Source organism: Nicotiana tabacum, chromosome 3, assembly GCF_000715075.1.
Source record: "Nicotiana tabacum cultivar K326 chromosome 3, ASM71507v2, whole genome shotgun sequence".
In the NCBI taxonomy this organism is placed as follows: Eukaryota; Viridiplantae; Streptophyta; class Magnoliopsida; order Solanales; family Solanaceae; genus Nicotiana; species Nicotiana tabacum.
The window spans coordinates 183,747,086-183,773,600 of NC_134082.1; the positions used below are offsets into that span (position 1 = coordinate 183,747,086).

At 36.5% G+C, this 26,515-nt stretch overlaps 3 protein-coding genes and 1 long non-coding RNA gene across 11 annotated transcripts; 3 read left to right on the forward strand and 1 right to left on the reverse strand.

Moving 5' to 3' along the window:
* The first annotated feature begins 1,697 nt into the window (after positions 1–1,697).
* Positions 1,698–9,833, forward strand: LOC107771619 (DNA-directed RNA polymerase II subunit RPB2-like). Of its 2 annotated transcripts, none has more exons than XM_075250283.1 (19): positions 1,698–2,147; positions 3,805–4,026; positions 4,123–4,413; positions 4,520–4,717; positions 4,889–4,953; positions 5,039–5,125; positions 5,284–5,404; positions 5,490–5,534; positions 5,621–5,758; positions 5,844–5,916; positions 6,245–6,321; positions 6,488–6,595; positions 6,720–6,836; positions 7,225–7,379; positions 7,509–7,614; positions 7,684–7,809; positions 7,893–7,970; positions 8,058–9,260; positions 9,423–9,833. In XM_075250283.1, the coding sequence occupies exons 1-19, from the start codon at positions 1,902–1,904 to the stop codon at positions 9,540–9,542; spliced, it is 3,576 nt and encodes a 1,191-aa protein (XP_075106384.1). In that variant the 5' UTR covers positions 1,698–1,901; the 3' UTR covers positions 9,543–9,833. The 2 variants fall into 2 exon arrangements, with proteins under 2 accessions (XP_075106384.1, XP_075106385.1); XM_075250284.1 differs by lacking the exon at positions 1,698–2,147 and adding an exon at positions 3,455–3,708.
* A 1,268-nt stretch (positions 9,834–11,101) lies between these two features.
* LOC107771620 (uncharacterized) lies at positions 11,102–18,727 on the forward strand. 7 transcript variants are annotated; one of them, XM_075250289.1, is made up of 12 exons: positions 11,127–11,417; positions 11,564–11,673; positions 12,769–13,108; positions 13,903–14,040; positions 14,577–14,714; positions 15,031–15,168; positions 15,493–15,630; positions 16,469–16,603; positions 16,894–17,079; positions 17,314–17,421; positions 17,932–18,041; positions 18,431–18,727. In XM_075250289.1, the coding sequence occupies exons 3-12, from the start codon at positions 12,991–12,993 to the stop codon at positions 18,563–18,565; spliced, it is 1,344 nt and encodes a 447-aa protein (XP_075106390.1). In that variant the 5' UTR covers positions 11,127–11,417; positions 11,564–11,673; positions 12,769–12,990; the 3' UTR covers positions 18,566–18,727. The 7 variants fall into 7 exon arrangements, with proteins under 7 accessions (XP_075106387.1, XP_016446530.2, XP_075106386.1 ...); XM_075250288.1 differs by having other exon boundaries at positions 11,128–11,417; positions 18,422–18,727; XM_075250286.1 differs by lacking the exon at positions 11,564–11,673 and having other exon boundaries at positions 11,102–11,417; positions 12,976–13,108; positions 18,422–18,727.
* Positions 18,728–19,907: 1,180 nt separating this feature from the next.
* LOC107771622 (uncharacterized) lies at positions 19,908–22,604 on the forward strand. The gene is made up of 2 exons (XR_001644849.2): positions 19,908–20,012; positions 22,127–22,604. It is a non-coding gene; the product is annotated as an uncharacterized LOC107771622 (long non-coding RNA).
* A 426-nt stretch (positions 22,605–23,030) lies between these two features.
* LOC107771621 (uncharacterized) lies at positions 23,031–25,830 on the reverse strand. The gene is made up of 8 exons (XM_016591047.2): positions 25,591–25,830; positions 25,412–25,501; positions 24,378–24,437; positions 24,242–24,281; positions 24,058–24,151; positions 23,714–23,773; positions 23,541–23,632; positions 23,031–23,453 (listed from the first exon to the last, which is right to left on the reverse strand). The coding sequence occupies exons 1-8, from the start codon at positions 25,704–25,706 to the stop codon at positions 23,367–23,369; spliced, it is 639 nt and encodes a 212-aa protein (XP_016446533.1). The 5' UTR covers positions 25,707–25,830; the 3' UTR covers positions 23,031–23,366.
* Between the last annotated feature and the right edge of the window lie 685 nt (positions 25,831–26,515).

The following is a 26,515-nucleotide window of genomic DNA, read 5'->3' on the forward strand; positions in this document are numbered from 1 at the left end:
AAAGATTACAAATTGTAGTGTTGGTAAACATATTTATTATATTTCCGTAGCAATTTTAATTAAAAGGAGAGAGAAGGGGATAAATAATAGAAGTAAAATAAAATCAGTTGATTTAGGCATATTATCGAATATTCTCGGTGCATCAGTGTGCAAATGTAATATAGTTATAGGCATGCATGTGAAACTCCAACAACAAAATGTCCAAACATACAGATGCCCACCAAAGTCTCATCAGCCATTGGGTGCATTTAAGAAAAGAAGAAGCTAGAATTATAGAAAAATTCACCACAACTATAGTGCAAATGCCAACGATAACATGAAACTGGAATCAAGAAACTTAGGCATATTAAAAAGAAATAAATCGTCTGACTACAGATCCATAAGCAATTAAAAGCTACAAAAAGATCAAGACCAAATTTGCAGGTTTCAACTATGATAAATTAACTTTCATTAGTCACACCAAGATATAGCAATACATGCAACACAGAATAAAATTCAGTCAAAATCACAGAACACTAAACCCCAAAATTTCACATTGAAAATTGAAACATGGACATGGCTAAAAATACAGAGGAACTCAAATATTCACCTAGCTATGAAATCCACAAAAAACAAAGGGAAACGAAAGAGGGGGAATAAGAACCCACTGGAGAGCTGAGCAAAGTAACAAAAAAAATTCTCCTCTCAGATTCAGTAGCTTATGATGAAAATAGTGAAGGAGAAAGAGTGATTGCATGCAAAGCCAGTACAGGCACTGAGAATTGTGTTCGTTTATGGAAGAGCTAATGAAGAAGACTCTAAGCAACTTCTGAAAATAGCGAGGGCTCGATATTAACAAAGGAACAAATGCAATTACCATTAAATCCCCAATTTTGGAAAGCTTTTACGTTAAAGAGGATACAAGCAAAATTGAAAAAACATAAGTAGAATTTTTTTGTTAAATCTCAAATTTACCCTGTTCGTACACTTAACTCTGGCTTCTAAATAATAGTAAAAAGAATGCACACTTTTATCCTTTAGGGTGTGTTTGGTATAACGAAAAATATTTTCCAAGAAAATGTTTTCTTGGAAAACAAGTAGTAATCTTATTCATTTCCCGATGTTTGGAACGCAAATTAAGGGAACTAACTTCTCAAAAGCATTCATAAATAATTTAGATACAATAAATATGAAGCCATAAAATTTCGAACCAACAACCTTCCGAATCCACAAATTTCATAAACTTTCGAACTGCTAGACGTTTAAAACCGCGAACTTTCGAACCCGTAAACTTTATAGTTTCTAAACCCGTAAACTTCCAAACACATAAACCTCCGAACTCATAACTTTGGAACTTGTAAAATTTCGAACCTGTAAACCGAAAGATGAAAAAACTAAAACCGAAAATTTATAAAAAAAATATTTTTTCCCGTGGGAGGGGAGGTAGCATGTTGAGTGGTGGCAGAAAAAAAAGTAAAATATGAAAAAAAAAATTTTTTTGGAGAAAGGGGGTGAGGTGGGTAGGGTTGGGGTGGTGAGTGTGGGGCGGGTTGAATAATTATAATTATAATTATAATTATAATTCTAATTTATATCAGATTATGGTTTACCGGAAAAAAGAAGAAGGAAAAAGACCGCCTCCCTTATGACGGTTTTGACCTATTTCTCCTCCAAAGGACTAAAAGTAAATATAAATGCCAATTCTTCCGCTCATTATTCATTCTCTTGCCTTTGCCCCCTTTCCCTCTTCTCCTCTCTTCCCCCTTTGGACTAACCCAAGTAAACCCACTCTCTGAACCAAATATACCTACTAACAACACTGAAAAAAACAAAGATCACTTGTGCTTTTGAATCAATCCATTTGAACTGTAAAAAAAGAAAAAAGAAAAAAAGAAACTCAAATTTAATTTTGTTGAATCAATATGGATATGGAAGAAGAGTACGAACAACAATACAATAATGATGATGATGAAGAGGAAATAACCCAAGAGGATGCTTGGGCTGTCATCAGTGCTTACTTCGAAGAGAAGGGGCTTGTCCGACAGCAACTGGATTCGTTTGATGAGTTTATTCAGAACACTATGCAAGAAATTGTGGATGAATCTGCTGATATTGAGATCCGACCCGAATCCCAGCATAACCCTGGTCACCAATCTGACTTTGCTGAGGTCAACTTCGAATTAATTCTTCTTTGAAAATTGGACTTCAATTAGGCATTAGGGTTTTTTAGGGTTTGCTTGGAGGAATAAGTACCTTGTGAACTAACTGAGCCCTAAATTGAAAAAAAAACATGAATTATGAGAGTATTGCAACTACTGCTATTTTATTGGATTGTTATGAGAGTGTTGGTTCAGCTCAATAAGGCATTAGGGTTCTTAGGGGATTGTTGAGACAAGTTGGAACTAGAAGTCTAGATCAACCCTTACTTTTGCAGGAAGTTTAAAGTCAGTCTTTATCAGGGTTGACCGTGGTTATTAAATTTGAACTATTTGTTATTTTGTGTTAGTGAGGGCTAGTTGTAGCAAAGTGCAGTTTAAGTTAATATTGAATTTGGAATGTTTATGCTGATGTTACTTGCATTGGGTATTTTTATTTGAGACTGCCAGGGAGGCTTGGTCACACATTGATGGTAGGTGGGAATATCTTAATTAATGAGTTAATGGAGGGCACGGTTCTTTTGGATATGCTAGAAATTTTTACTTGGTCTCATTTATATGAGGTAATTTAGATTTGCACTAAGTTGGCACAGTGGAGGTGAATTTAATGACAACTGTTCGAGTTTCAAGTTGAGTTATGTGCTGGTTTGAGGGCAATGCAGCTCAGTGCTGTTGCATCATATTGAAATTGGGTGGTTGTTTTCTTTCCTCCATTCGGGAGGTGGGGCGGGGTGGCAAGAAGTAAGGTTATACTGAAAACTTAAGGTTTAAAGGAAAATGTTTATAACATCTTGTTCAATTTTCTGTGTGGTCGACAATTGAAGGACAGCTAAATACTGTAAGTTTTATGGTTATCAGTGTCCCAGGAGAAAGGACCGTGTTCAGGAGCTTTATGGTTATCACTGTCCCTGAATAAAGAACCATGTTCAGGAACTTTAAGCATTCAAATTTTAATTGATTAATGAGAGTTAGCTGTTTTTCTGTATGTCACCTGCTTGGTTTTAGAGAATCTGAGAGTGGCTATAATTTCTTGAGTTATTGGGTTGTTGTTGGGCTCTTGGTCTTTAACATAAAATGTGCAGTTAGTATACTTCCATCAAAATAAAAAAGAAAGTGTAGTTAGTGTTGGCATTTGGCAGGAGAAGTCATGTAAAGCATTGTTTATTTTTGTGCTTTTTGCTGAAATCCGTTGGAATGTTGCATAAGTAGCGAAAAGTTGACGTCCAAATAAACAATGCATGTCAAGCAACCCTGTTGTTATGTTACGTTTTAGTAGGATAAATAATCCATTTTACCCAGGTTGAATTCTATTATACAAACAACCCCAGTTAACATTATCTGTTGAAGCTTGTTATACTTGGTCGGATATGATTCGTTAACGCTGGCTTTTTGATACTGGGTGACATTTTCCTGGTTGAGATAATGTACTGCCTGTAATAGATAATTGCAAACATTGTGGTGAAACTTGATCCATGAATGATAAATCTTGGGGAAGCATATAGTTTTGAGGCTTCTCCATACACTTCGTAGGGATGTTCTGAAATGCGATGTATCCTCTGCTAGTAAAAAATAAGTATGTCCAAATCATGCATAAAATTGTTCTATCTTCTATGCCAAAGTTTTATACAAAGTCTAACATTTGACCTTATTCATCATTGTTTTTGTGCAGACAATCTACAAAATCAACTTTGGTCAGATTTATTTGAGTAAGCCAATGATGACAGAGTCAGATGGCGAAACTGCTACCTTGTTTCCAAAAGCTGCAAGGTTGAGGAATTTGACATACTCTGCGCCCTTGTATGTGGATGTTACAAAGAGAGTCATCAAGAAAGGGCATGATGGTGAAGAAGTTACTGAAACTCAGGACTTCACAAAAGTCTTCATTGGAAAGGTATATACTGTAGCTTTGGAGCATATTTGATAAATATGATAAGAGGTTTATTAAAATTGTTATTGATGATCAAACTTGTTCCATCTTCACTTACAGGTTCCTATAATGCTTCGGTCAAGTTACTGCACATTATATCAAAATTCAGAGAAAGATCTAACAGAGCTTGGAGAATGTCCATTAGATCAAGGTGGATACTTCATTATCAATGGAAGTGAAAAGGTCCTAATTGCTCAGGAGAAGATGAGCACCAACCATGTGTATGTATTTAAGAAGAGGCAACCTAACAAGTATGCCTTCGTTGCGGAAGTCAGGTCAATGGCAGAATCTCAAAACCGCCCGCCGAGTACTATGTTTGTGCGGATGCTCTCAAGAACTAGTGCAAAAGGGGTAATGTGCACTGCCTGAGACGAGCAATTTCATTCTTCTTTAATTGTTGTTTGTTTCAATTTATGAAACTTATATATGTATTTCTTCATTGCTTTTTATACTGCAGGGTTCCTCAGGCCAGTACATTCGGGCGACACTTCCATATATCCGGACAGAGATTCCTATCATTATCGTGTTTCGAGCTCTAGGTTTTGTGGCTGATAAGGATATATTGGAGCATATTTGTTATGATTTCAATGATACTCAAATGATGGAGTTGTTACGTCCGTCGTTGGAAGAAGCTTTTGTTATACAAAACCAACAGGTACTTTTTGGTGCTTGTGGTTCTTTTCATTGACCTCCCAAGCTCTTTCTTTCCTTTGATGATGTTGCTAAAATAAGAAGCTTATTTGACAAAGTGCTATCTCGATTCAGCGTATTGTTGTTCGCTGCTATCGTCTTTGAGTTCATTCTTTAATTTATGTGATTTTGTTAGGTTGCTCTTGACTACATCGGGAAGAGAGGGGCTACAGTTGGTGTTACAAGGGAAAAGAGGATAAAGTATGTGTATTGAAGTTGCCTAAACATATTTGTCTTGTGACTTTTTGAAGCATATGAATAAAAGCTCTCAATCAATGTTTTGCAGGTATGCCAAAGAGATTCTTCAGAAAGAAATGCTTCCTCATGTTGGGATTGGAGAGTATTGTGAAACAAAGAAAGCGTATTATTTTGGGTAGGGCGTCCTCTTTTTGTGAAACCATGTCTTTGAAGAAATGATGCAATAATTCCTTTCCCCCCCCCCCCCCCCCAAAAAAAAAAAAAATAAAAAAAAATCCCCAATTTAGTTAGTGGTGGACGTGTCTCTCAGGATTTTGAAACTACTCATCTCAGGTATATCATCCACCGGCTTCTGTTATGTGCGCTTGGCCGAAGGGCTGAGGATGATAGGGATCACTATGGAAATAAGAGACTGGATCTTGCTGGTCCTTTGCTTGGTGGCCTGTTTCGAATGGTAGTTTTGTTCTTATATTAGCAGTTGTTTTACACTGTTGTACACATCGTTTCTTATCTCTGTTTCTTGGGTTCCGGCAATGCAGCTCTTTAGAAAGTTGACAAGGGATGTTAGAGCCTATGTTCAGAAGGTAAATGCACAGACCTTTTCTTTATGGCGTCATTGGCTGAATACTTTGTTTGTGCGGACTGTTCTTATTGTTTGTGTGTCCTTCAGTGTGTTGACAATGGAAAAGATGTAAACCTTCAATTTGCAATCAAAGCTAAAACCATTACCAGTGGGCTGAAATACTCTCTTGCTACTGGAAACTGGGGGCAAGCTAATGCAGCGGGTACAAGAGCTGGTGTTTCACAGGTCAGCTAGCTATTTAGTCAGTTGACAACAGTATTGATCAATCTTCTTCCTCGGATTTATAATATTGTTTGCTGATATGTTCCAGGTGTTGAATCGTCTGACTTATGCTTCTACTTTGTCTCACTTGCGAAGGTTGAATTCCCCAATAGGACGAGAAGGTAATTGATTTTTCTTCTATATCACCATTTTGTTTATGATATATGTGATTCTACTTTTTGATAGTATTTTGATGTAGTTCGCTTCCCACATAATCAATTGTCTGCCCTAATCTCAAACTAGTTGGGGTTGGCTAAATCACGTCCCAGTTAATCTTTCAGAGAACACCAAAGCAAATGGAAAATTCACAATAAGGCCACCCTACCCGCACCTCTATATTCATGAAACATGGAATCTTATTCCTGTCAATTATATTGGTAGTTAGTTATTACTAGTTCTGTTTCCTTTTTTCCCTTTGTTTATTTAGGTTATACTGTGTTTGTTTACCAGGGAAACTGGCCAAACCAAGGCAATTGCATAATTCACAGTGGGGAATGATGTGTCCTGCAGAAACACCAGAGGGTCAAGTAAGTGACTGCTCTCCTGTGGAGCTTCTGCTATACCAGGATGTGGCTGGATCAGCCCCGCCCCTTCTCCCATCCCTATAATAAATCCCATAGAATGCAAACAGGAATGAGATTCTTCGGAGACTGATTCTCATCACTTTATGTGTTCTACGTGTGATTTGATTAGGCATGTGGGCTGGTGAAGAATCTAGCCTTGATGGTTTATATAACAGTTGGTTCAGCGGCATATCCAATTCTGGAGTTTCTGGAAGAGTGGGGTACTGAGAACTTTGAGGTGAGAAATCTCAGTGGGTCAGGATGTTTGTGGGTCAGCTTAATTATTCTGTATTTTCTTTACTCTATAAGTGTGATGATGATACGTCTTCCTTGGCTCACCATTGCTTTTTCTGTAAATCTAGGAAATTTCTCCTGCCGTAATTCCACAGGCTACAAAGATATTTGTCAATGGTACCTGGGTGGGAATTCATCGCGATCCTGACATGTTGGTGAGAACACTGAGACGACTTAGGAGAAGGGTAAGAAACAATCTTCATTAACTTTGAGTGGATGGTAGTAGTTGTACCGTCCGAAGCATATGTATTGGAGGATGGTAAAAGCCATATAATTGCATAGTAATCTGGAAGAACAGCAATACGATGTCAGTTCTATATATCTTTGATTTGTTATATATTATAGCCATGCTCTCATCCAACCATTGTAAACATATGGATGTTGAGTTGGAATGCACCTTTATTCTGGCTTAAAAACTGACATTGTCTAGTGGTTTCTACTAAGTTCTCTGGCCTCATTCTTTAGGCACCCTCTTAAACACTCTTGGCCTTCTAAATATTATCACTTGAAACTGGAGCTTCTGCATTTGCTTTGGTTATTTTGCATAAGTGACTTTATTTCTGTTTTATGCAGGTTGACGTCAATACTGAAGTCGGGGTGGTTCGTGATATCCGTTTGAAAGAACTTCGAATTTATACAGACTATGGGAGGTGCAGTCGTCCATTATTTATTGTGGAAAAGCAAAGGCTGCTGATCAAGAAGAAGGATATTCAAACATTGCAACAACGGCTTGCTAATCCCCCCCCCCCCCCCAAAGAAAAAAAAACCTCTAATCGCTTTGACCAAACTCATGATTGCTTGGAAGTTTGAACTTCTCTTTGCTTCAGTAACTTACATATTCAGTGTTCTTTTTTTCAGGAATCACCTGAAGAGGGTGGCTGGCACGATCTGGTGGCTAAGGGATACATCGAGTACATTGACACTGAAGAAGAAGAAACAACGATGATAAGCATGACTATAAACGTGAGTAGTCGGCAGAGGTCTTGCTATTTTTAACGCTTTATGCTGAAATGCTGATGTTAATATTTCTAGGATCTTGTGCAAGCACGCCTTAATCCTGAGGAAGCATATTCTGATACCTATACCCACTGTGAGATTCACCCGTCACTAATATTGGGTGTTTGTGCATCAATTATTCCGTTTCCTGATCATAATCAGGTGAGTTATGTTTTGGTTGTGACTTCTCTTGTCAAGTTGTTTCTGATCTTCTAATCTTCTGTGTTTATTTGTTTTTTTATCAGTCTCCCCGTAATACTTATCAGTCAGCTATGGGTAAGCAAGCCATGGGGATTTATGTCACCAACTACCAATTTCGGATGGTAGGGAGCCTACTTATTTCTCTCCATGATATTTGGGAGGCTTTTGTTTTCTGTCTGTCAAGGTGACAATTTTTTTTGTTCTGGCAGGACACATTGGCCTATGTGCTTTATTATCCTCAGAAGCCTCTTGTCACAACACGAGCCATGGAACACTTGCATTTCAGGCAACTACCTGCAGGCATCAATGCAATTGTTGCCATTTCCTGCTACTCTGGATACAATCAAGAGGATTCTGTCATTATGAATCAGTCATCGATTGATCGTGGATTTTTCCGATCACTATTTTTCCGTTCATACAGGGATGAGGAAAAGAAGATGGGGACATTGGTCAAGGAGGACTTTGGACGTCCTGATAGAGCTTCTACTATGGGTATGCGGCATGGTTCTTATGATAAGTTGGATGATGATGGTCTTGCCCCTCCGGGAACTAGAGTTTCTGGTGAGGATGTAATCATTGGGAAGACAACTCCCATTTCTCAAGATGATGCACAAGGGCAAGCCTCTCGCTATACAAGGAAAGATCACAGTACCAGTCTCCGCCATAGTGAAACTGGAATGGTAGATCAGGTTCTATTAACAACAAATGCTGACGGGCTCAGATTTGTTAAAGTGAGGGTTAGATCAGTCCGCATTCCTCAAATTGGGGATAAGTTTAGCAGTAGGCATGGTCAGAAGGGAACAGTTGGCATGACGTATACACAAGAAGATATGCCATGGACTGTGGAAGGCATTACTCCTGATATCATTGTGAATCCTCATGCTATTCCTTCTCGAATGACTATCGGTCAGCTGATTGAGTGTATTATGGGAAAGGTTGCCGCACACATGGGAAAAGAGGGTGATGCCACTCCCTTTACAGATGTTACTGTGGATAACATCAGCAAAGCTTTGCATAAATGTGGATACCAGATGCATGGTTTTGAGACCATGTATAATGGTCACACTGGGCGGCGGCTTAGTGCGATGATATTCCTTGGTCCCACGTACTACCAGCGACTGAAGCACATGGTTGATGACAAGATTCATTCTAGAGGCAGAGGCCCTGTGCAAATCCTCACAAGGCAGCCTGCGGAAGGTCGGTCACGTGATGGTGGTCTTCGATTCGGAGAGATGGAGCGAGATTGTATGATTGCTCACGGTGCTGCTCATTTTCTCAAAGAGCGGTTATTTGACCAAAGTGATGCATATAGAGTTCATGTTTGTGAGCGATGTGGGCTGATTGCTATTGCAAACCTCAAGAAGAGTTCTTTTGAATGCAGAGGTTGCAAGAACAAGACTGATATTGTCCAGGTAAATATTTTCTTCCCGTGCCTGCTTTTGCACCCCATACAATCACATGCACTGGCATCGCATACATGTTTCTGGTGGATGCTCTTTATAGTTTACACGTCACAGTAAAATAGCAAGTCTTTTCTGTGGTCTTAAAACATAATATTGGCTCTGTTGGTGCAGGTCCACATTCCATATGCATGCAAGTTGCTTTTCCAGGAGCTAATGGCTATGGCTATAGCTCCAAGAATGCTTACAAAGGATGTCAAACAAGCCAAAGATCAAAAGAAAAAAGGAGCTTGATTAATTTGGCTATACGGAGAAAAAATTGCCTGCTAGAAAAGTTCCCCTTGTTTTATAGATTTAAAATCCTACTTTATGAGCAGTCAGTTTTGCATTCACAATATGAGGATCAACATCCTATGTGTTTTAGAATGTTTGTAGATCAACATGTCATCGTATATCTAATGAGAACAAGACACTTATGGACCTCAGTACAGAGATTAAAAAGTTATGGTTTGGGAGTAATTCTCGCATGTAAAGTAGAACACGTATGTCTGAGGTTCTCTTCGGAAAATTCTTTTCTTTTTGTTGTTTTCTTTTTTTCCTGTAAGAGGTTCTTCATTAGAGCTGCGTCATATTTGATGAGTTGAAGCTTATAATAGCGACTTCATCTTACAAAGAAATGACTACAGTTCTTTTGCTTTTAATCCTTTTAGCTTATTTTAGTTGAACAACAATTTTTTGGTCTTGAAAGTAGTAGAGTATCTTGAAATTGGGGTATTATAATTTTTTAGAAACTATTTACATTCGATCGCCGAAAAAGTGTATAAAAATAGTATAATTTTTGTATATAACATCCAAAATGTATCTATATACACAAAATATGCAAAAAAATATATATATTCGGGTATTATTTTGAGAGTGGCTCTTGCAGTGTTGCGGGATATAATTTGAAGCCTCAAGCTCATAAACAGAAGCTCAAAACACCATTCTCTCTCTCTTTGAATAGTTTGCCTTTATGAAATAGTATTTAGAAGAAAGAATATATCTATTAGAGTATTACCAGAATATTATCTTATTAGAGTATTAGGGAATAGGACGCATGAATTTTGAACTCGCAACTGTTGATACTTCATTCAATTTTATCCTTTTTTGTGCTGACACGGTGACACCAACATAGTTATAGGACGAGACCCTAAAAGATACTGTGATACTGAGCGGGCGTTTGGACATAAGAATTGTAAAATTTCAAAATAAGTGGTAAAATAATTTCAAGCGAAAGTGGTATTTGAAATTTAGAGTTGCGTTTTGGACGTGAATATAATTTTGATTTGTTTTTGAAGTTTTGTGAGTGAATTTTGAAAAATAACTTTTTGGAATTTTTCAAATTTTTAAATTTTTTTTAAATGCATCTTCAAGTGAAAATTGTAAATTTTATGATCAAACGCTGATTTGAGGAAAAAAAATAAAATTAATTGGAAAAAAGATAAAAATTTCTTATGTCCAGATGGGCTCTAAATATCTAGCACTTAGCATTTAACAAGGATCTAATTCAATAAAAGAAATTCATAGTGATATTCTGATTTCTCCGATTACTTAAAAAAACTGATTTGTAATGGCAAATTACAGTGTCATGATTTCAAATCTGGTAGCCCGATTATGTGAAGGGAAAAATCTCACTTTTTAAACAGATATATAAACCAACCTCCGAGAGCTCCATTTTTTTTTTTTTGTTTATGCCAAATTTATTATTCCTAGAAAAGATTGTTACTATTTTTTTTTTAAAAAAAATACCTTGTGACGGTCTTTATTTCAAAACACTCACAAAAACGTCAAAAAGTCACGCAAATATTTAAATATTTTATTTTTCAAAACGTTTTCCTAGAAGAAAAAACTTTTCCAAACCTGTTGTGCAGTCGCCATTGAAAACCTATATATTCAGATGTAAATTAGCGGCAAAATTCCTTAAACCCCACTTTGCTGTCTGATTCACTGAAGAGCAAACGAATGGAAGAAAACTTAAACAACATCGAAGAAGAAGAAGAAGAAGATGAGGGCCCACCACCTGGTTTTGATTCTTTAGCACATACCACCAATGATGAGACTGATGAAGATGAGGGCCCACCTCCTGGTTGGCCCTCAAATCCTCAGCAACAAAATCAACAGCTTCTCCTGGTGAGTTAATGATAAATTACTAAAAATGGGTATCTATTAAATTTTTATTTTACCTTTGTTTTCTTGAGTTACCTGTATTTTGTTGATGAAAATCAGTTTCATGGCTGTCGATTTTAATTTTTTTCTTCTATGATTGATGCATGTAGACAAGTTCACTTATCTCTCAGAGATGGGACATTAGTGAAAGATTGAATCTTGATACCATATGTACTTGTCAATCATGAAAAGGACATTGCAATTTCTAAAAGAGATATAGGTAAATTTTGGGGAGTTTTGCTTTTGATTTGTTTAAAGACTCTTGATATAGTTGAATTTGATCTTCGCTGGCTTTCCATGAATTACTTGTATTGTGCTCAAGAATTCAGTTTAAAGGATGTCCCCATTATGCTTATGTATGAGAGAGGCATGTAGACAAGTACATTCATCTGTCAAAACAAGAGCTAATAGTTGAGGCTTGATACCATTAATAATGAAAAGAAAATGTTGCATTTTCTAATTGTCAATCAATCGAACAACTATGCCAGAATACCAAACTAATTGGACTCAGTTTATGTCATTTTAGAGGATTCATCATTTTATGATATGTATAATTTTGAGAAAAGTGGGGTTTCCTGATGTGAACTTTTATGGTTGCAATTTAGCTTGTTCAGGCATTATATGTATAAGTCTTTCCTTTTTCTTTCTGTATTAACTTTTTTCTTTTGATTATTTATTTCTATCTTTGCCTTTTTATTTCTGTACTTATTAATCTTTCCATGACCTATTTGCCGTCCTATAGTCCTTACAAAAAAGGCTACTTGATTATCACCCATTCACCCTTTTCTATTCTATGACTACCGTTGGTCTCTTCTAAGATAACCTCGGTTTCTAATTCTTTGAGAGTTATCTTTCATAAGCTTAGCTTAATAACCAGGTAATACGGGGGACCTTGTTGAAAACAAATCAAGAAGGATTAAATGATACCTGAAAATTTTGAAAAGAAAAACTGCTTTGTCAACTCTTTAGAAAATAAAGGGAAATGTCATTATCAACTTAAAGCTCTAAAGTTAGGTGCCTCTGAAGCTACATAATTTTCAGTGAAATCACATTTGAAAAATACATGTCAACTTTTTCTTCAATTGTGGAATTACATCTTTACTCTATGATGGAACCTCTTGTCATTGTTTGTTGCGTGTATGGAAATTAAAGTTGAAGGGAATCATTCACAAGAGTCACATTTGCAAATTATCTGCACAAATAGGTAGCCAAAATGACTAATCTTCAAGAAATTACACTTCAACAAGATCATAATAAAGTATAGATTGCTTGTGCTTTCTTGAACATTGAAATACTGTATACTACTCTTCACTAGCACTCAGCTCTCGTCAACTATCCTGGAACTTCATGCTCTCAAGGGTTGGAGTTCTTAGAACTCTGAAGCTAGAGCAGTATAATGACTATCATTGAAACATTGAAACTGGAGAAGAAAAAGAGGAAACAGTTAATGCAGAAGTATAATTGCTTAGTGAATGCAAATACTAGCTGAAGCTTCAGATACACAAAGGTAACTTGTGAACAGACTACTGATGTAGAGATGGGGAGCAGAGAACACGAATCAGAAGACGATGAAGATGGTCCACCACCTGGGTGGAACACTGTGATCCCACAGAAAGATTTACCATCTACACTGCCACCAGCAGCAGTTACTTGTGGTAAGTCGTTAACTTTCAACTCTTTTTCTCTCCCTCCCCCCCCCCCCTCCTTGCGGTCTCTCCCTCTTTTCCCCTCACACAAACAAAATGCCCATCATTTTTGCCTGATTTTCCAGGTCACATTTTCCTATTGTATCCAGATACACAGTGAAAGAGATGTCTTCTGAACCTGAAAAAGTTTTTGAAATAGAGTAACAAAAGAAATGGTAAAGCTTTTGAAATAGAATTTTCAGCTTCGCTGGATTAATGCCTCTACCATATTCTTGGTAAACAAATCAGTAAAAGAAAGTAGTCAGCCTTCTTCTGATATTAAGTGTATATATTTACCAAAAATCTTCAGACCTCTGTTAGCTCGGTTCTTGAAACTCAACTCTTCATATTATGGAGTAGATGTAATTTTTGGATGGCAATGAACATGAACCGTGTTTCAACATAAAGATCGTTGGTGGTGCCTTCTTTCAATTTTCATGTTTATTTTTGTTGCATCTTTTTAAGAGATAATCATGTGGATCATTATTTGGCCCTAGTAACGTCATTAGTACTGGCTGCCATTTCATGCGGCTTCATTTGTGTGCTTGTTGGTTGTCGCGTTTGTTTTAATGTTATTTAAATATATACCAATTCTGCTTTTCCTCGCTTATATGTTTTCGATGTGTTTTAACACAGGAATACATTGTTGATTTCTATCAGAAGGGGATAGCTAGTTGTCCACTAAGATTATGAGGAGTTTGGGGATGAATGAGTCTTCTTGATTTATTTGGTTCATAAGAATTAATTAACCTTCTGATTTTCAGATATAGAAATGGAGAAGAAAGAAGAAATCGTTGAAGATGAGGATAATGGTCCACCACCAGGATGGGAGTTGGCCCCTCAACTTCAGCCACTACAAACATCTACATCACCATCAGGGACACTACAAACTCTTCTTGCCGGTGTGTCCTCCCTTTTCTACTCAGATTCTAAGTTCCATGTTTACAAGTTCAATGCAGACTTAGCTAAAGATATATATATGTGATACTTACTAGTTAGGAATAGGCTTTAAACATTACTATTTTTCTTATTAATTATTATTATTATTATTATTATTATTTACATATAAATTCAACTTATTTCACTGCTACTCTTATATTATTTTGACATGATGATGATATGAGTAGAGCGAAAGAAGTGAGAATTCATATCCCGACCCCAACTTTGTTTGGGACTGAGGCGTAGTTGTTGTTGGTAATGTCTGTTAAAAGTTTGTTGTTCACTATTTATTCTTGCCAAACAATTAATTTAAACAATTGAGAGTAATGATATACAAGGCTTGTAATCAGCATTAATTCTTCTGCATTAAGGATGCTCTAATGTGAATGAGCTAAGATGCTGGCTTCATCTAGTTGTCCACTAAGATTAGGAGGAATTTGGGGATAATTGAGTCTTCTTGATTTATTTGGTTCAAAAGAATTAGCCTTCTGACTTTCAGATATAGAAATGGAGAAGAAAGAGGAGGTCGTTGAAGATGAAGATAATGGTCCACCGCCAGGATGGGAGTTGACCCCTCAACTACAGCCACTACAAACGTCTACACCACCATCAGGAACGCAACAAGCTCTACTTGCCGGTGAGTCCTTTCTTTTCTACTCAGATTCTAAGTGTCCATGTTTACATTTTTCTGTTGCTAACTTGCTATGGTTGATTTTTGGTAATGTCTCTCAAAGGTTTGCAATTCACTAGCTTATTCTTTCGCGAACAATTAATTTAATCAATTGAAAATATAAATATGCAACCAGCATTAGTATATTCGGCATTATGGGCGCTCTCATGTGACTGAGCTTAGATATTGGCTTTATCTAGTTGTCCCCTATGAATAGGAGGAATTTGGGGATGATCGAGTGTTGAGTTATTCAGTTCATAAGAGTTAGCCTTCTTACGTTCAGATACAGCAATGGAGAAGAAGGGAGAAGTCGTTGAAGATGAAAATAATGGTCCACCACCAGGATGGCAGTTGACCCCTCAACTGCAGCCACTACAAACCTCTACACCACCATCAGGGACGCAACAAGCTCTTCTTGCTGGTGAGTCCTCCCTTTTCTACTCAGATTCTAAGTATCAATATTTATGTTTTCAATTGCGATGTCCCCTTTTTGGTTGTTTTTTGGTGTCTCTTAAAGGTTTGCAATTTCACTAGCTTATTCTTGCCAAATAATTAATTTAAACAATTGAAAGTAATAATATGCAAGGCTTATAATCAGCATTAATTCTTCTGCATTATGGATGCTCTATGTAAATGAACTAGATGCTGGCTTCATCTAGTTGTCCACTAAGATTATGAAGAATTTGGGGATGAATGAGTCTTCTTGATTTGTTTGGTTCATAAAAGTTAGCCTTCTGACTTTCAGATATAAAAATGGAGAAGAAGGAAGAAGTCGCTGAAGATGAAGATAATGGTCCACCACCAGGATGGCAGTTGATCCCTCAACTACAGCCACTACAAACATCTACACCACCATTAGGGACACAGCAAACTCTTCTTGCTGGTAAGTTCTCCCTTTTCTACTCAGATTCTAAGTGTCCATATTTGCAAGTTCAAGTATTATGTGATAAAATACTGTAGTCCATATGTGTACATGCAAGCTTGTGTTTTCTTTAGTTTAGAATATCACGGGCCTCAGTTACGTAACACCCTTCAGTGTAAGTTCATGCTTGTTGTTGTAGATCAGCATTGTAAGAGAGATGACATGCCCAGTGTCTTTGTGTTTATTGAAACTGCAGGTGGGATGTGATTGAAATAAGGTAGGCCAAACTGAGTAGAAATTAATTCTATAGGAACACGTAAAAAAGACAAGTGATGAATTATATTCAAGATATGGAAATAATCAAAGGGATAATACAAACAAAACTACGCCTCAATCCCGACTAGTGGGGTTAGCTATAAGAGTCCTCTATATCCACTCTGGTCTATTTGGGCCGAGTTTCATTCCAATACTCAATAATTGTCTATTAAGACAAATTAGGGGTTAATATGTGGCAAAAATGCTAGCTGTTGGAGGTTTGACATTTAAGGTATTTCTTGGTAGAGTCAAAATTTATAAGCATAAAACACGAGAGGTTCTCATTAATTATACAATTTTTTAAGATAAGTGAGCTAGGGTTCATACCTTAAAAGCTTGTATACTCAAAGTCCAGATTAGCAGTACTAAAATTCGACATTTGGTTCCTTGGAGAGCTAATCTTCGACCATGCTGTATAATACATATAAAAGTCGGGCATGTAGATAGCTAAGTGGCTAGCACCTGGGTTTGGTGCTTATTTGGCAGTGGATAAACTCTATTTATTCAATATCCTTTAACGTCTAGCTAGCATTAGCTTTTGTAGATGTTGAGATGGGGAGCAAACAGCAGTGTGCAGTTGAAAAAGAAGGGCATCCACCGGGATCATCCATTCCTATGGCTGGACATTCATCACCACCTACACCACCACCTCAGTCATCATCATCAGTTGCTTCTTCTGGTAAACTCTGCTGCAATTCCTTAGTAGCATATAACTATATATAATGGGTTAAAGTAGAGCAGTGAACCTCTGTGTCATGCCAAAGAACTGCGTCCAATCTGCTTTTAGTCATTTGAACTCCTTTCACATTTCTTGATTGGCTTGTATATAATTTTAGAAGTATTTAAAGATAAAATTGACTTTATTACATTGCAGCATGTGAGTCCTGATCTACTAGTTTCACTTGGTATTTTTTTACCTTTTCCATGGACATTTTGGGGGAGATAATGACTAAACTGTTCAACTATCAGAAATGGAGATGGGTAGCAAACAAGAAGGCACAAAGAATGAGGAGGTAAGGCCCCCAATTGAAAAACAAGAAGGCACAAAGAACGAGGAGGTAAGGCCCCCAATTGAAAAGCAACCTACATCGCATTTATCACGGATTAAACCTACAGCGCCTCAATCCTCATTACCTGCAACAACATCTTCTGCCGGTGAGTCCTTTTCACTGGAGAGTAACAGACTCAGTTTCTCAATTTTAGTCAGGTTGTATATGAGTTCAATGATTACAATATACTTGTCCTCACGATCATACATTATATTTCTTCTTATAGTTAATTAGAAGCAAAGTCCATTGTTACTATTACTGGCCTCTTGTTTCAGAATTGTCCAGTGTAAAATAATCACTAAATAATATATTCCCATTTCTGGTGTACGGTTTGGTGCAGAAATGGGTCAGATGGTTTGTGGTTCTTGCCGACAATTACTTACATATCCACAAGGGGCTAAATTGGTGAAGTGTTCGTGCTGCCAGACTGTCAATTTTGTCCTGGAAGGTTATTACTGGCCTCCTTTACACTTTGATTCCAACAGTCCTTGATTTCGTTTTACCCTTTTGGTCATGAAATCAGATGTATTCTAGTGAAGTTGTTGATAGTTGTTTCAATTAATCATTGGTAGGTTGCCCCCTATATAAGTTCTGTTGAACCATGACATGTGCCAACATTGTTGAAAATATCACATACAAAGCTATTTCAAAATCGATAGTATGAGCAGTTAGTTTTTCCATGCTTTTTATTCAGAAATCAGCACTTTATACAACCTTGTGGTGCTTTTACTTCTGAATTCCCTCTGATAATGTAAATCTTTTCTGTCTAATGTGAAATGGCATGTGGATCCTCTCATAAGTCAGAATTGGATAACAGGGAAGCAGGACGTGGACAATTTTATTAGTTTCTTGTTCTCGTGGATCTATACACCTGTTGAATTATTCAATGGTTGAAATTAGAACTGTTAACTCATTTTTACGGAACTTACTCATATGGTTCTGATTATTACCGCTGCAGCTCATGAGGTTGGACAAGTTAAATGTGGGGGTTGTGCAGTGCTGCTCATGTACCCTTATGGGGCGCCATCAGTTCGATGTTCCTCTTGTCGTCACATGACAAAAATTGGGGTATGGACTTCATTTCTTCAGAGATGCATGGGCAATCATGTCAATTATCATATAATAGCATTCTTATGCTATCTACTTTTCCCTTTCAAAAATTTATTCCTGCAAGCCTAGAGTCTAGGATATGCCAATCAACTCCAATGTTACTTGATAGCATGCACCACATGTTTAGGCCAATGGATATATGTGAGATGTCCTACGAATTATGGGCCTTCAACGCTAATAGTTTCAGATTCATATGTAGCAAGAAATCTTAACACATGCATGATTTATATGTATATTTGTGTGTGATTTTGGTAATTGAATGTGTCCTGAACTGCCTTCCTGTATCATCCCGAACTTTAACTTTTGAGACCTATATGCGCCTCCTTCATGTATATTAGAGTGTCAAGGCTAAATACAAATGTTTACACAACAGGCTCGAAGAAGACATCCTTCTTACCAAGTTCATTAGCTTGCTCATCTCGATCTGGTTTTTGGGGAGTTCTTCATGTTGGTGTAATTGTTTATATGAACTGCTTGGCTAGAGGGCTATTTAACTGACATCAGGGTACTGCTTGCTTCATGGGCTTTGGCATTTTCCATGGCTTTGTAAAATCTGTATCACTCCTTTTCTATTTAAATACTCTTAACTTTGAATAGAGCCAAATTTCTGAACGTTAGTGAGACAGGATTGGAAGTTTAGTTTAGCCTCATTGAGTTTATTGTGTTATAGATGAATTTCATGAACATAGTAATGATAACTATTCAAAGACCTGGTTAACCAAGGTCACTAAAGAACCAGATAATAAAAAGAAATATGCTTAACTGGGTATGTTGTTGTTGTTGTATGCTTAACCAAGTGATTATTTGATGGGTTCTTTTTTGTAGAATTTTTTTATTTCAATTTCTAACCATGAGTACTATAACATAGAAGCTTACTAAAGCAAGAAGCTCTATTAAGTAGAACATAAGAAAAAATAACTCAGTAAAACTTCTCCAAGTATTTAGTGAACTAATTGCCACTCTTACATATTATATTGAGTTGGCAAGATTTGAAATAAATACTCGAGCAAACGAGACGAAGATTCCAAAATTTTAAACAACATCAACATCTATTATTTTCAGAAACTTGCAATTTTTTAAATTGATATTTTATAATTTGGACATATTGATTTATGTCATTTAAAAAAAAAAAATCTCATGAATACGAGATACAATGCTTACCAAGTGACTATTATATATGAATATTTTATAGATTTGATTGGATAATTTGATTTCTTTGGCTTAACATCATTTTTTAAAAATTTGGTGTAAACCAAATCAAACTAAAGGACAAATTGGTGTTTGAAATTAAAAAATAGCTAGATTTACAAGTGGTCGTTTAAAAATAGCTTAGTTTTAAAAGTAATTAGAAATTTAGCCACTTTTCATGTAAAGATAAATTTGAACGAAAATACTATTCAAAATCCGGAAAAATACTCCAACATAATATACTGAAGTTCCAGCAGCATAACATACTGGAGTTCAAGCGGCATAATATACTGGAGTTAGAGCACTGATGCTCCAGTCTCCAGTATATTATACTCGAGCACCAGCAAAATATACCGGTCCAGCATAATATGCTGGAAGTTCATACACAGGTGCACCGAACTCCAATATATTATGCTGGACCGGTATCTGTTGCAGCAAAATAGTGGCTATTTTTCATTGACTTGATAAACGCTGACTATTTTTGAATGACCAGTCCGAAAACTAGGCTATTTTTACGGTTTTCCCTTCCAGTCAAATAAACTATTTTAGAAGGAAAAAACCCCAGGAAAGCCCAAAGTCGCGCAATCATTTGTCTGTTATATATACAAATCAATCATCTTTTTTTTATATTTTAATATGATAAGAACAGATTTGCCTGAATTTATAAACTAATTTTCGCATCCTCTTCTATCCAATTCCAGCCAGCGGCACAGAGAGGATTGTCACCCATCTTTAGAGAAGGTAAAGTTAAGAGCTTTGCTTATCCAATTTGAGCTCACACATATTTGATTCTTCAATTTTCAACAAAATTTGATTTTCAATTTGATAATGAATTAGTCCTACGTTTTTGAGAAAGCTATTTTGATATCAGTGTAGATGTTTCTGAACTTTAAACTTTGAATCTTTTTTCCTTTAAATTCTTTATTATTATTATTATCTGTTTGTTTCTCAAATGTTTTAGCCTAGGGCTTTATCTAGTTTCCAAATATAAAGAGCAAAAGCAAATTACAATAAAATGGTTTTGGGCTCAACTTTTTCTGGAATACAGCATCAGTAATCACTTTCTACTTGGGTTCCATTTCTCAATACATCTTCCATCCGTTACAAACTAAACTCTCTCTTGCTTCTTCTAAATTACAACCAACTTCTGTATTTATTACTTGTGTTTTGACCCTTGCTGTTGAAACCATATAAAAAGCTTAATATGCTCTGCAACTTGTACTTATTTGTCTTTGCTGTCTTTTTTTTTTTTTTTTTTTTTCTGGTGGCCACATGAGATCCGATGTAGTCCGGACCCGCGCATAGTGGGAGCTTTTTCATGTGTTTTGCTTTTGCACAACAAGAACCAATTCATACTCTTCCAGGACCTGGGTAGTCTTTCATTACATTATGAAACAAAATCTACCACAGCAATATAAATGAAAGTGAACATGAGGAGAAGGGGGTGGGGGAAGGGTGTTATATAATTATATTTCATTTGGTCTTTTATTTACTGTAAAGCTTCAGGTTTGGAGAAGCAATAACCTAATGTACTTCTCGTTTGATCCTTCTAGTTATTTTGTTTTCCATGAAGGCGTGATGCCCCTTGCGCTGCATATCATTGTTCCGGTCATTTGTTGCTTTAATGTTGCATATTCTTAATGTGTTGATCAACTTTATTGGTGAATAGAGCTTATAGTAGGAAGTAATGGAAAGAACAGCCTAGACTTCCCTATTTTCCTCAGAAAAGAACCTTCTCTATAAATTTCGAGTGAATCATGGTTTCAACTTTCATGTATTGTTCATCTTGCAAGACACATTTCTGTGCCTTCAGTTCTTTGACATCCGTCTCCAATCTGAACCTATAACTGTCTTCTTCTTGCGCATAAATCATTGATAACTACTCAAAGTTTGACAACCAACCGTGCAATTGTCTAAAGGCGTTGTGTGCTTAAACTCTGAAGATTGCTGGATCTGCTGCAAAAATTGCTACTTTAGTATCTCAATGCAAATGATTTTCCTCGTCTTCTGCTCTAGAAAAATTTGAGTTGGTGGTTTCCATCTAATCCTATATTTGCTGAACTTGGAAACTGAAATTGCCATTTACTTGAATGTCACTGATGCATATTGTCAAAAGGAATTTTATATGTGAGCTAATTTTTTTATGGTGTTGTCTGGGCCAATTTGTGCGCACCTCGATGATTCGACCGGGTATTTGCTACCTACCACTAGTACAAGTATCAACCCATCAAGGTTTAGGAAGATACGAAGAAATCACTTTAACTTTCCTTATAAAAAAGAAATCACTTAGTGTTTTTTGTCTCTACAAGGATTTTAGCCCTGGTATCTCATTGTTTTCACCTACTTCATCGACCGCTACGCCACACCGTTGGGTGCATATTATCGAACACACTTGTATATTTGAGTTCCCTTTGTTTCTCTTGTCTCATGTTTTAAAATTTTCAGGGATATCAGGGCATGAAGATGTTATTTAAACATATATATTTAGTTCTTTGCTAAAATGCAAGGTGTATAATAGGAACACCATTGTGTCAAGAAGATCATGTCAAACTAGGGTAGCATTCTAAGAGTAAATAATATTGACTTCTGGGGGTAAGGTAGCTTCATGTAACCATCACAAGAAGATGGCTATGCTGTTTATTTATTTATAACTGAGAATTCTTCTATTCCCATCTTCTAGATGGCTTAGTTGTCTTTCTTATTCATAAAAGAAGCTTAATTTCTAGTTCCATCCCTCCCTTCCTGAGAAAAGCTATATGTTATTTCTGTTCCAATTTTAATTTCTCAAAAATCACGACTTTGGAAGTGGAGCATAACTGATAGATGTTACACCTGCTGTTGAATATGTTGGACAGGTTATTTGCAATGGACATGATTGATAAACAAATTGACAGTACAGATGTGGAAACTTTGCAGAATGGAGATGAGAGTAGATCTCTTCAGGTAAAGTTTCTGTTTTTCGCCCGTGCTAGAGATCTGACCGGCATGAGTGAAATGCCATTGGAAGTTTCTTATGGTAGTACCGCCGGTGATTGCTTGAATAAGGTCATTTCTCACTTCCCCCGCTTGGAAGAGATTCGTGGGTGCATGCTTCTGGCCCGGAATGAGGAATACACACCTGAGTCCACCACGGTCAAAGATGGAGATGAATTGGCCATCATACCACCTATTAGTGGAGGCTAATTCAGTATCTGAACTGCAAATATAGGGAAGTCAAACTCTGTTATACTAATGTAATCATTTTACAAATAAGAACAAAATTCCTTCACTTTATGTTGTGTTAGAACCATTGAACTTTCAATCTATTGGATCGACCCCCTTGATCTTCTGTTATGGAACCATGTCCACTTGGTATTATTGTGTGGTAATTTCATACCCATAACGCAGTGAATGTGGACCAGTGAATATGGGACTGAAAGAAGTCTGAAACCCCTACAAGTGACTGATCAGAAAAGAGAGACCGACTTTAAGTTCCCAACCATGTCAATATAATTCCAATTGAGGTCCTGATACATTAGTTGCATAGAACTACCCACAAGTTCTAACATTGTACAATGATTTTTCTTACTTCATTTGTTTTATAGAAGTGAATATCAGGTGGTTTTATACAGTATTATTTACTTACATGTGGAATTATTGCGTTCACCATAGCTGAAAGATTTCTCTTAAGGGTACTAGTGCATATGTGCAACACAAACATTTTGGAAAACGTAAAACGACAATCATTGCCTATTACAAGATCAAGCGGCGAAAAAAAGAAATAAAAACATGACTTGGTTGAGCAGCGGGAGAATTAGAACACCTATACCAGTTAATACATCTCAATCCGGGCTTTGGACTCAACATTAGTCTGTCCTGCTAGGATTAAACAGCAATATTGAATGTGCAATCCAATGCAACTACTAAGAAAAACTATTGATCAATGGAACAGTTTAACCATATAAGCTTGACTATAGAAGAGCTTCTGGTCTTTTTTATATCAACTATAAGATGTTCCAATTAATTGCTAGTGGTGGTATTCCATGGACCGTCTGTGGGACTCTCAATCATCAGGAGATAGAAGCAATGTCAGCTGCAGATACATCTGCGCGACTTTCAATCATCAGGTGGGAAGTCCTCATCTGAGGCATTATCCAGAAATGAACCTAGAGTTTTTCTCAGAAAGCTGAATGCTTTATCATCCTGTCAAGTTTCAAAATGTACACATTAGTGATTGTTTTGAGGATACATGTGAGTCTGACAGAGAAGTGGTGCATCAAAGAAGTTAACCTGCTTCTTTTTCTTCAGCGACTCCTCTAGTTCAGTAATTCGTTTCTTAGAGTCTTGCTCAAGTTCAGATATCATGCTCTTCTCTTTCTTTCCTGAATTATTGTCATAAAAATCTGTCACAGGCATCCTTATTAATCAATGAGAATATAATACCGAGAGTTTCTGTAACTCACTTAGCTGCTCATATCGCATGAATAGTCTTTCTTTTTCTTCCTCATATTTGGATATAGTATCTGTTGAGATACCATCAAGATGGTTAGCCTTTACAATGCTTCTTCAAACAGGGTTTGTAAGAGTGACTCTTCAAAACATATCAAACATATCTCAAGTATAAACGTCCTAATCTAGTTGAAATTCTGGAACAGTGTTCAGTTTTGCCCCGTAAAAGATTGCAAAATTTTCTAACATGATATCTCATGAAATGTAAGAGGTGGTTAAACTAGAAACACAATGACCAGATGCTGTACAGGCTACAAACAGGCCTCTTTGTTGGGGAAAACTCAAACTAGAAAAGTACCTTTGAGAGACTGCAGATGTGTAGCTTTCTCCTTGTTGAAATTCTCATAAATTGATTGAAACTTAGCTGTTTCAGTCTTAAGTAAGTTCTCACACTGCAAAGAAGCAATACATGTTAAAAAATAGTAGTACTAGGCTTCTATTCAAATGTCCTATCACAGCTAACTCATCTAACTGAGGCTGACCTCTTTGGAGCTCTTGGACAGTGTCTTGGCAAAATTTTGCCTGATGATCAAACAATATGGAGGATCAACAAGAAGCTACCACTTCCAACAATTAAATCTTACATTTAGCATGTATTTTGCAACAGATATTTCTCACCTGTCTTTCTCAAGTTTTAGTTTCAGCTCATCAATCTTTGACTTGACTTCTGAAGTCACGCTAACCACAGAGCAAGAGCGGTAATGTTAGTAATCATTTCTAAAATTAAAGTGAAACACGCCAAATAGTAAGTGCTGGAGTTGATATCGCAGGAAACGGAACTCATAATGCTTACATTTGGCACCCATTTTCATGCAGTTACTTTATGCCCAATTGCTTACAGTATCCCAATTAGTTTCAATTTCACTCAAGAACAACCAGTAAAACTCTTTTATCCATTTCTTACTCTAATTAATAAATATTGCAAAACACAGCAGATTGGTCAAACAGCTACAGAGTACTGATATGTCAGAACTTAAATATTAGCTGCTTGAGTGCCTTAACAAGCTGGCACATGGCAGTCAAACTAGAATCACTTTTAGGTTATGAAATTAAGCAACAGTACTTGTTATTGCACAAAGCTCATGTAAACAATAAGCAAACCATTGGCATAATCAGAAATCTCCACAAACATCAACTCCCCACATACATTCCAAAGATGATTATCAAAAACCAAAATTCTGCTAGAAGTACTGTGCACAAAGGCAACAAGGAGCTCAGAATGCATTAATTATATCAAAAGCCATATCCTGATCAAAATAGACAGTTAGAAAGAATTTTTATAGATCTTTATACTAGTCCGTGTTGCGTAATGGAAAAGCTGCAATCGAGAGAATATGGAATAGAATTTGCAGAAAAATACGCCAATTCGACTCATAAAATTTACAAATATCTAGTTCCTCCTAGCTGACGAAATTGGTGAAACGTGAATATATTAGCAATACGCACAGGCGAAATCTAATAAAATACATGAAACGAACACGTCTGCGAGTACTTCAACAAATACATGTGAACGGAGAAAACAGAGCTTGATTCTAGGTTTGAGATTCAGCAATCTAATGATCAAACCACGCGTACACAAATTTATAAAGCTTCGTATATATGTATACACGGCACAATCATGATAGATGAGAACAGGAATGCAGAAAATGCACCTAGAGATAGTTTCTTCTTTCTTCTTCAGACCGTCCTGTTGTGCTTTCTCTCTAATCTGCTTTAACGCCGTCATAATCCCTTTGATATCACTGTCAAATTTCACACGTGTATACGAATTCATCAAATTCCAGAAAACACTTCAGAAAATTAACAGCGATGAATGAAAATGAATGCATACTCTGAGATCTCAGCATCGAATTCTTCCTCGACGGCGCCGACTCGCCTTTTGCTCTCCGATTTCGGAATTTCCGGCTCCGAAACTCTCTTCCTTGCGCTCGATTTTGATGCTGACATTTCCTTACCGCTCTGGAAAGTTGAATTGTGAGAATTTTCGCGCGCGCGTGTGTGTTTGTTTTGTGGGAATGAGAGAGAGAATTCAAAATGGGTTCGAACAGATATTTATAGTTCTGTTGGCGCTAAAACTGAGTGGGTTGATGAGTTTGGTAAAACTCACCGAGTTACTCTTTTCGCTAAAATAATGCCTCACGTAAGATATGTTTCTACCAATTTGAAATTACCATTTGAGTAAGCAGGAAAGATGTAAATGCTTTATATGTTTTTCATTTTTAAAACATAGATATTACTGACCCTCCATATCATTCGAGTTGTTAATTTAATGGTGATAATAAGAGATGTTGAACTAGTGATTGTCAAAACGAAAAGAATGCCATATAAATTACAATCTAACTACAATCCATTATATAATATATATACTGCCACTATTTATAGAGCCAACTTTGTTTAAAGCAATTAGTATTAAAGGGAAAATTTTGATTATTAAAAAAAAATCCTTCATAACACTAAATTTTATACCCTTTAGATTGAAATCATTTATCAGCAATGTAGAAAGTTTTAATATAAGTGCAATCCAGCTCTTGACCTTTCGTCAACAAAAGTTCTGTTACAGTCTAACACTATGGATTCTTAACTTGCTCTTCACTTTATAAGATATTCCATCTTCGTCAAATGTAGTTTATCCAAAGTTGGAACCAAAAGATGACTGGATATTGATACACCTTCAACAGTCAACCCTAAGAATTAAAATATTTACAAATCTTTGTAGGTTCTTTAGCGTATTAAACAGATTTAAACCAATCTAATTG

Coding starts and splice junctions, on each gene's coding strand:
- LOC107771619 (XM_075250283.1), top strand. CDS start 1,902: ATGGATATGGAAGAAGAGTACGAACAACAATACAATAATGATGATGAT. Junction 4,414..4,519: donor CAAGAACTAGTGCAAAAGGG/GTAATGTGCACT, acceptor TTTATACTGCAG/GGTTCCTCAGGCCAGTACAT. Junction 5,405..5,489: donor TTGGTGGCCTGTTTCGAATG/GTAGTTTTGTTC, acceptor CCGGCAATGCAG/CTCTTTAGAAAGTTGACAAG.
- LOC107771620 (XM_075250285.1), top strand. CDS start 11,250: ATGGAAGAAAACTTAAACAACATCGAAGAAGAAGAAGAAGAAGATGAG. Junction 11,418..12,975: donor AAAATCAACAGCTTCTCCTG/GTGAGTTAATGA, acceptor ACTTGTGAACAG/ACTACTGATGTAGAGATGGG. Junction 18,042..18,421: donor GTCACATGACAAAAATTGGG/GTATGGACTTCA, acceptor CATGTATATTAG/AGTGTCAAGGCTAAATACAA.
- LOC107771621 (XM_016591047.2), bottom strand. CDS start 25,706: ATGTCAGCATCAAAATCGAGCGCAAGGAAGAGAGTTTCGGAGCCGGAA. Junction 24,282..24,377: donor CTAAAACTTGAGAAAGACAG/GTGAGAAATATC, acceptor TTTGATCATCAG/GCAAAATTTTGCCAAGACAC. Junction 23,633..23,713: donor CATGCGATATGAGCAGCTAA/GTGAGTTACAGA, acceptor ACAATAATTCAG/GAAAGAAAGAGAAGAGCATG.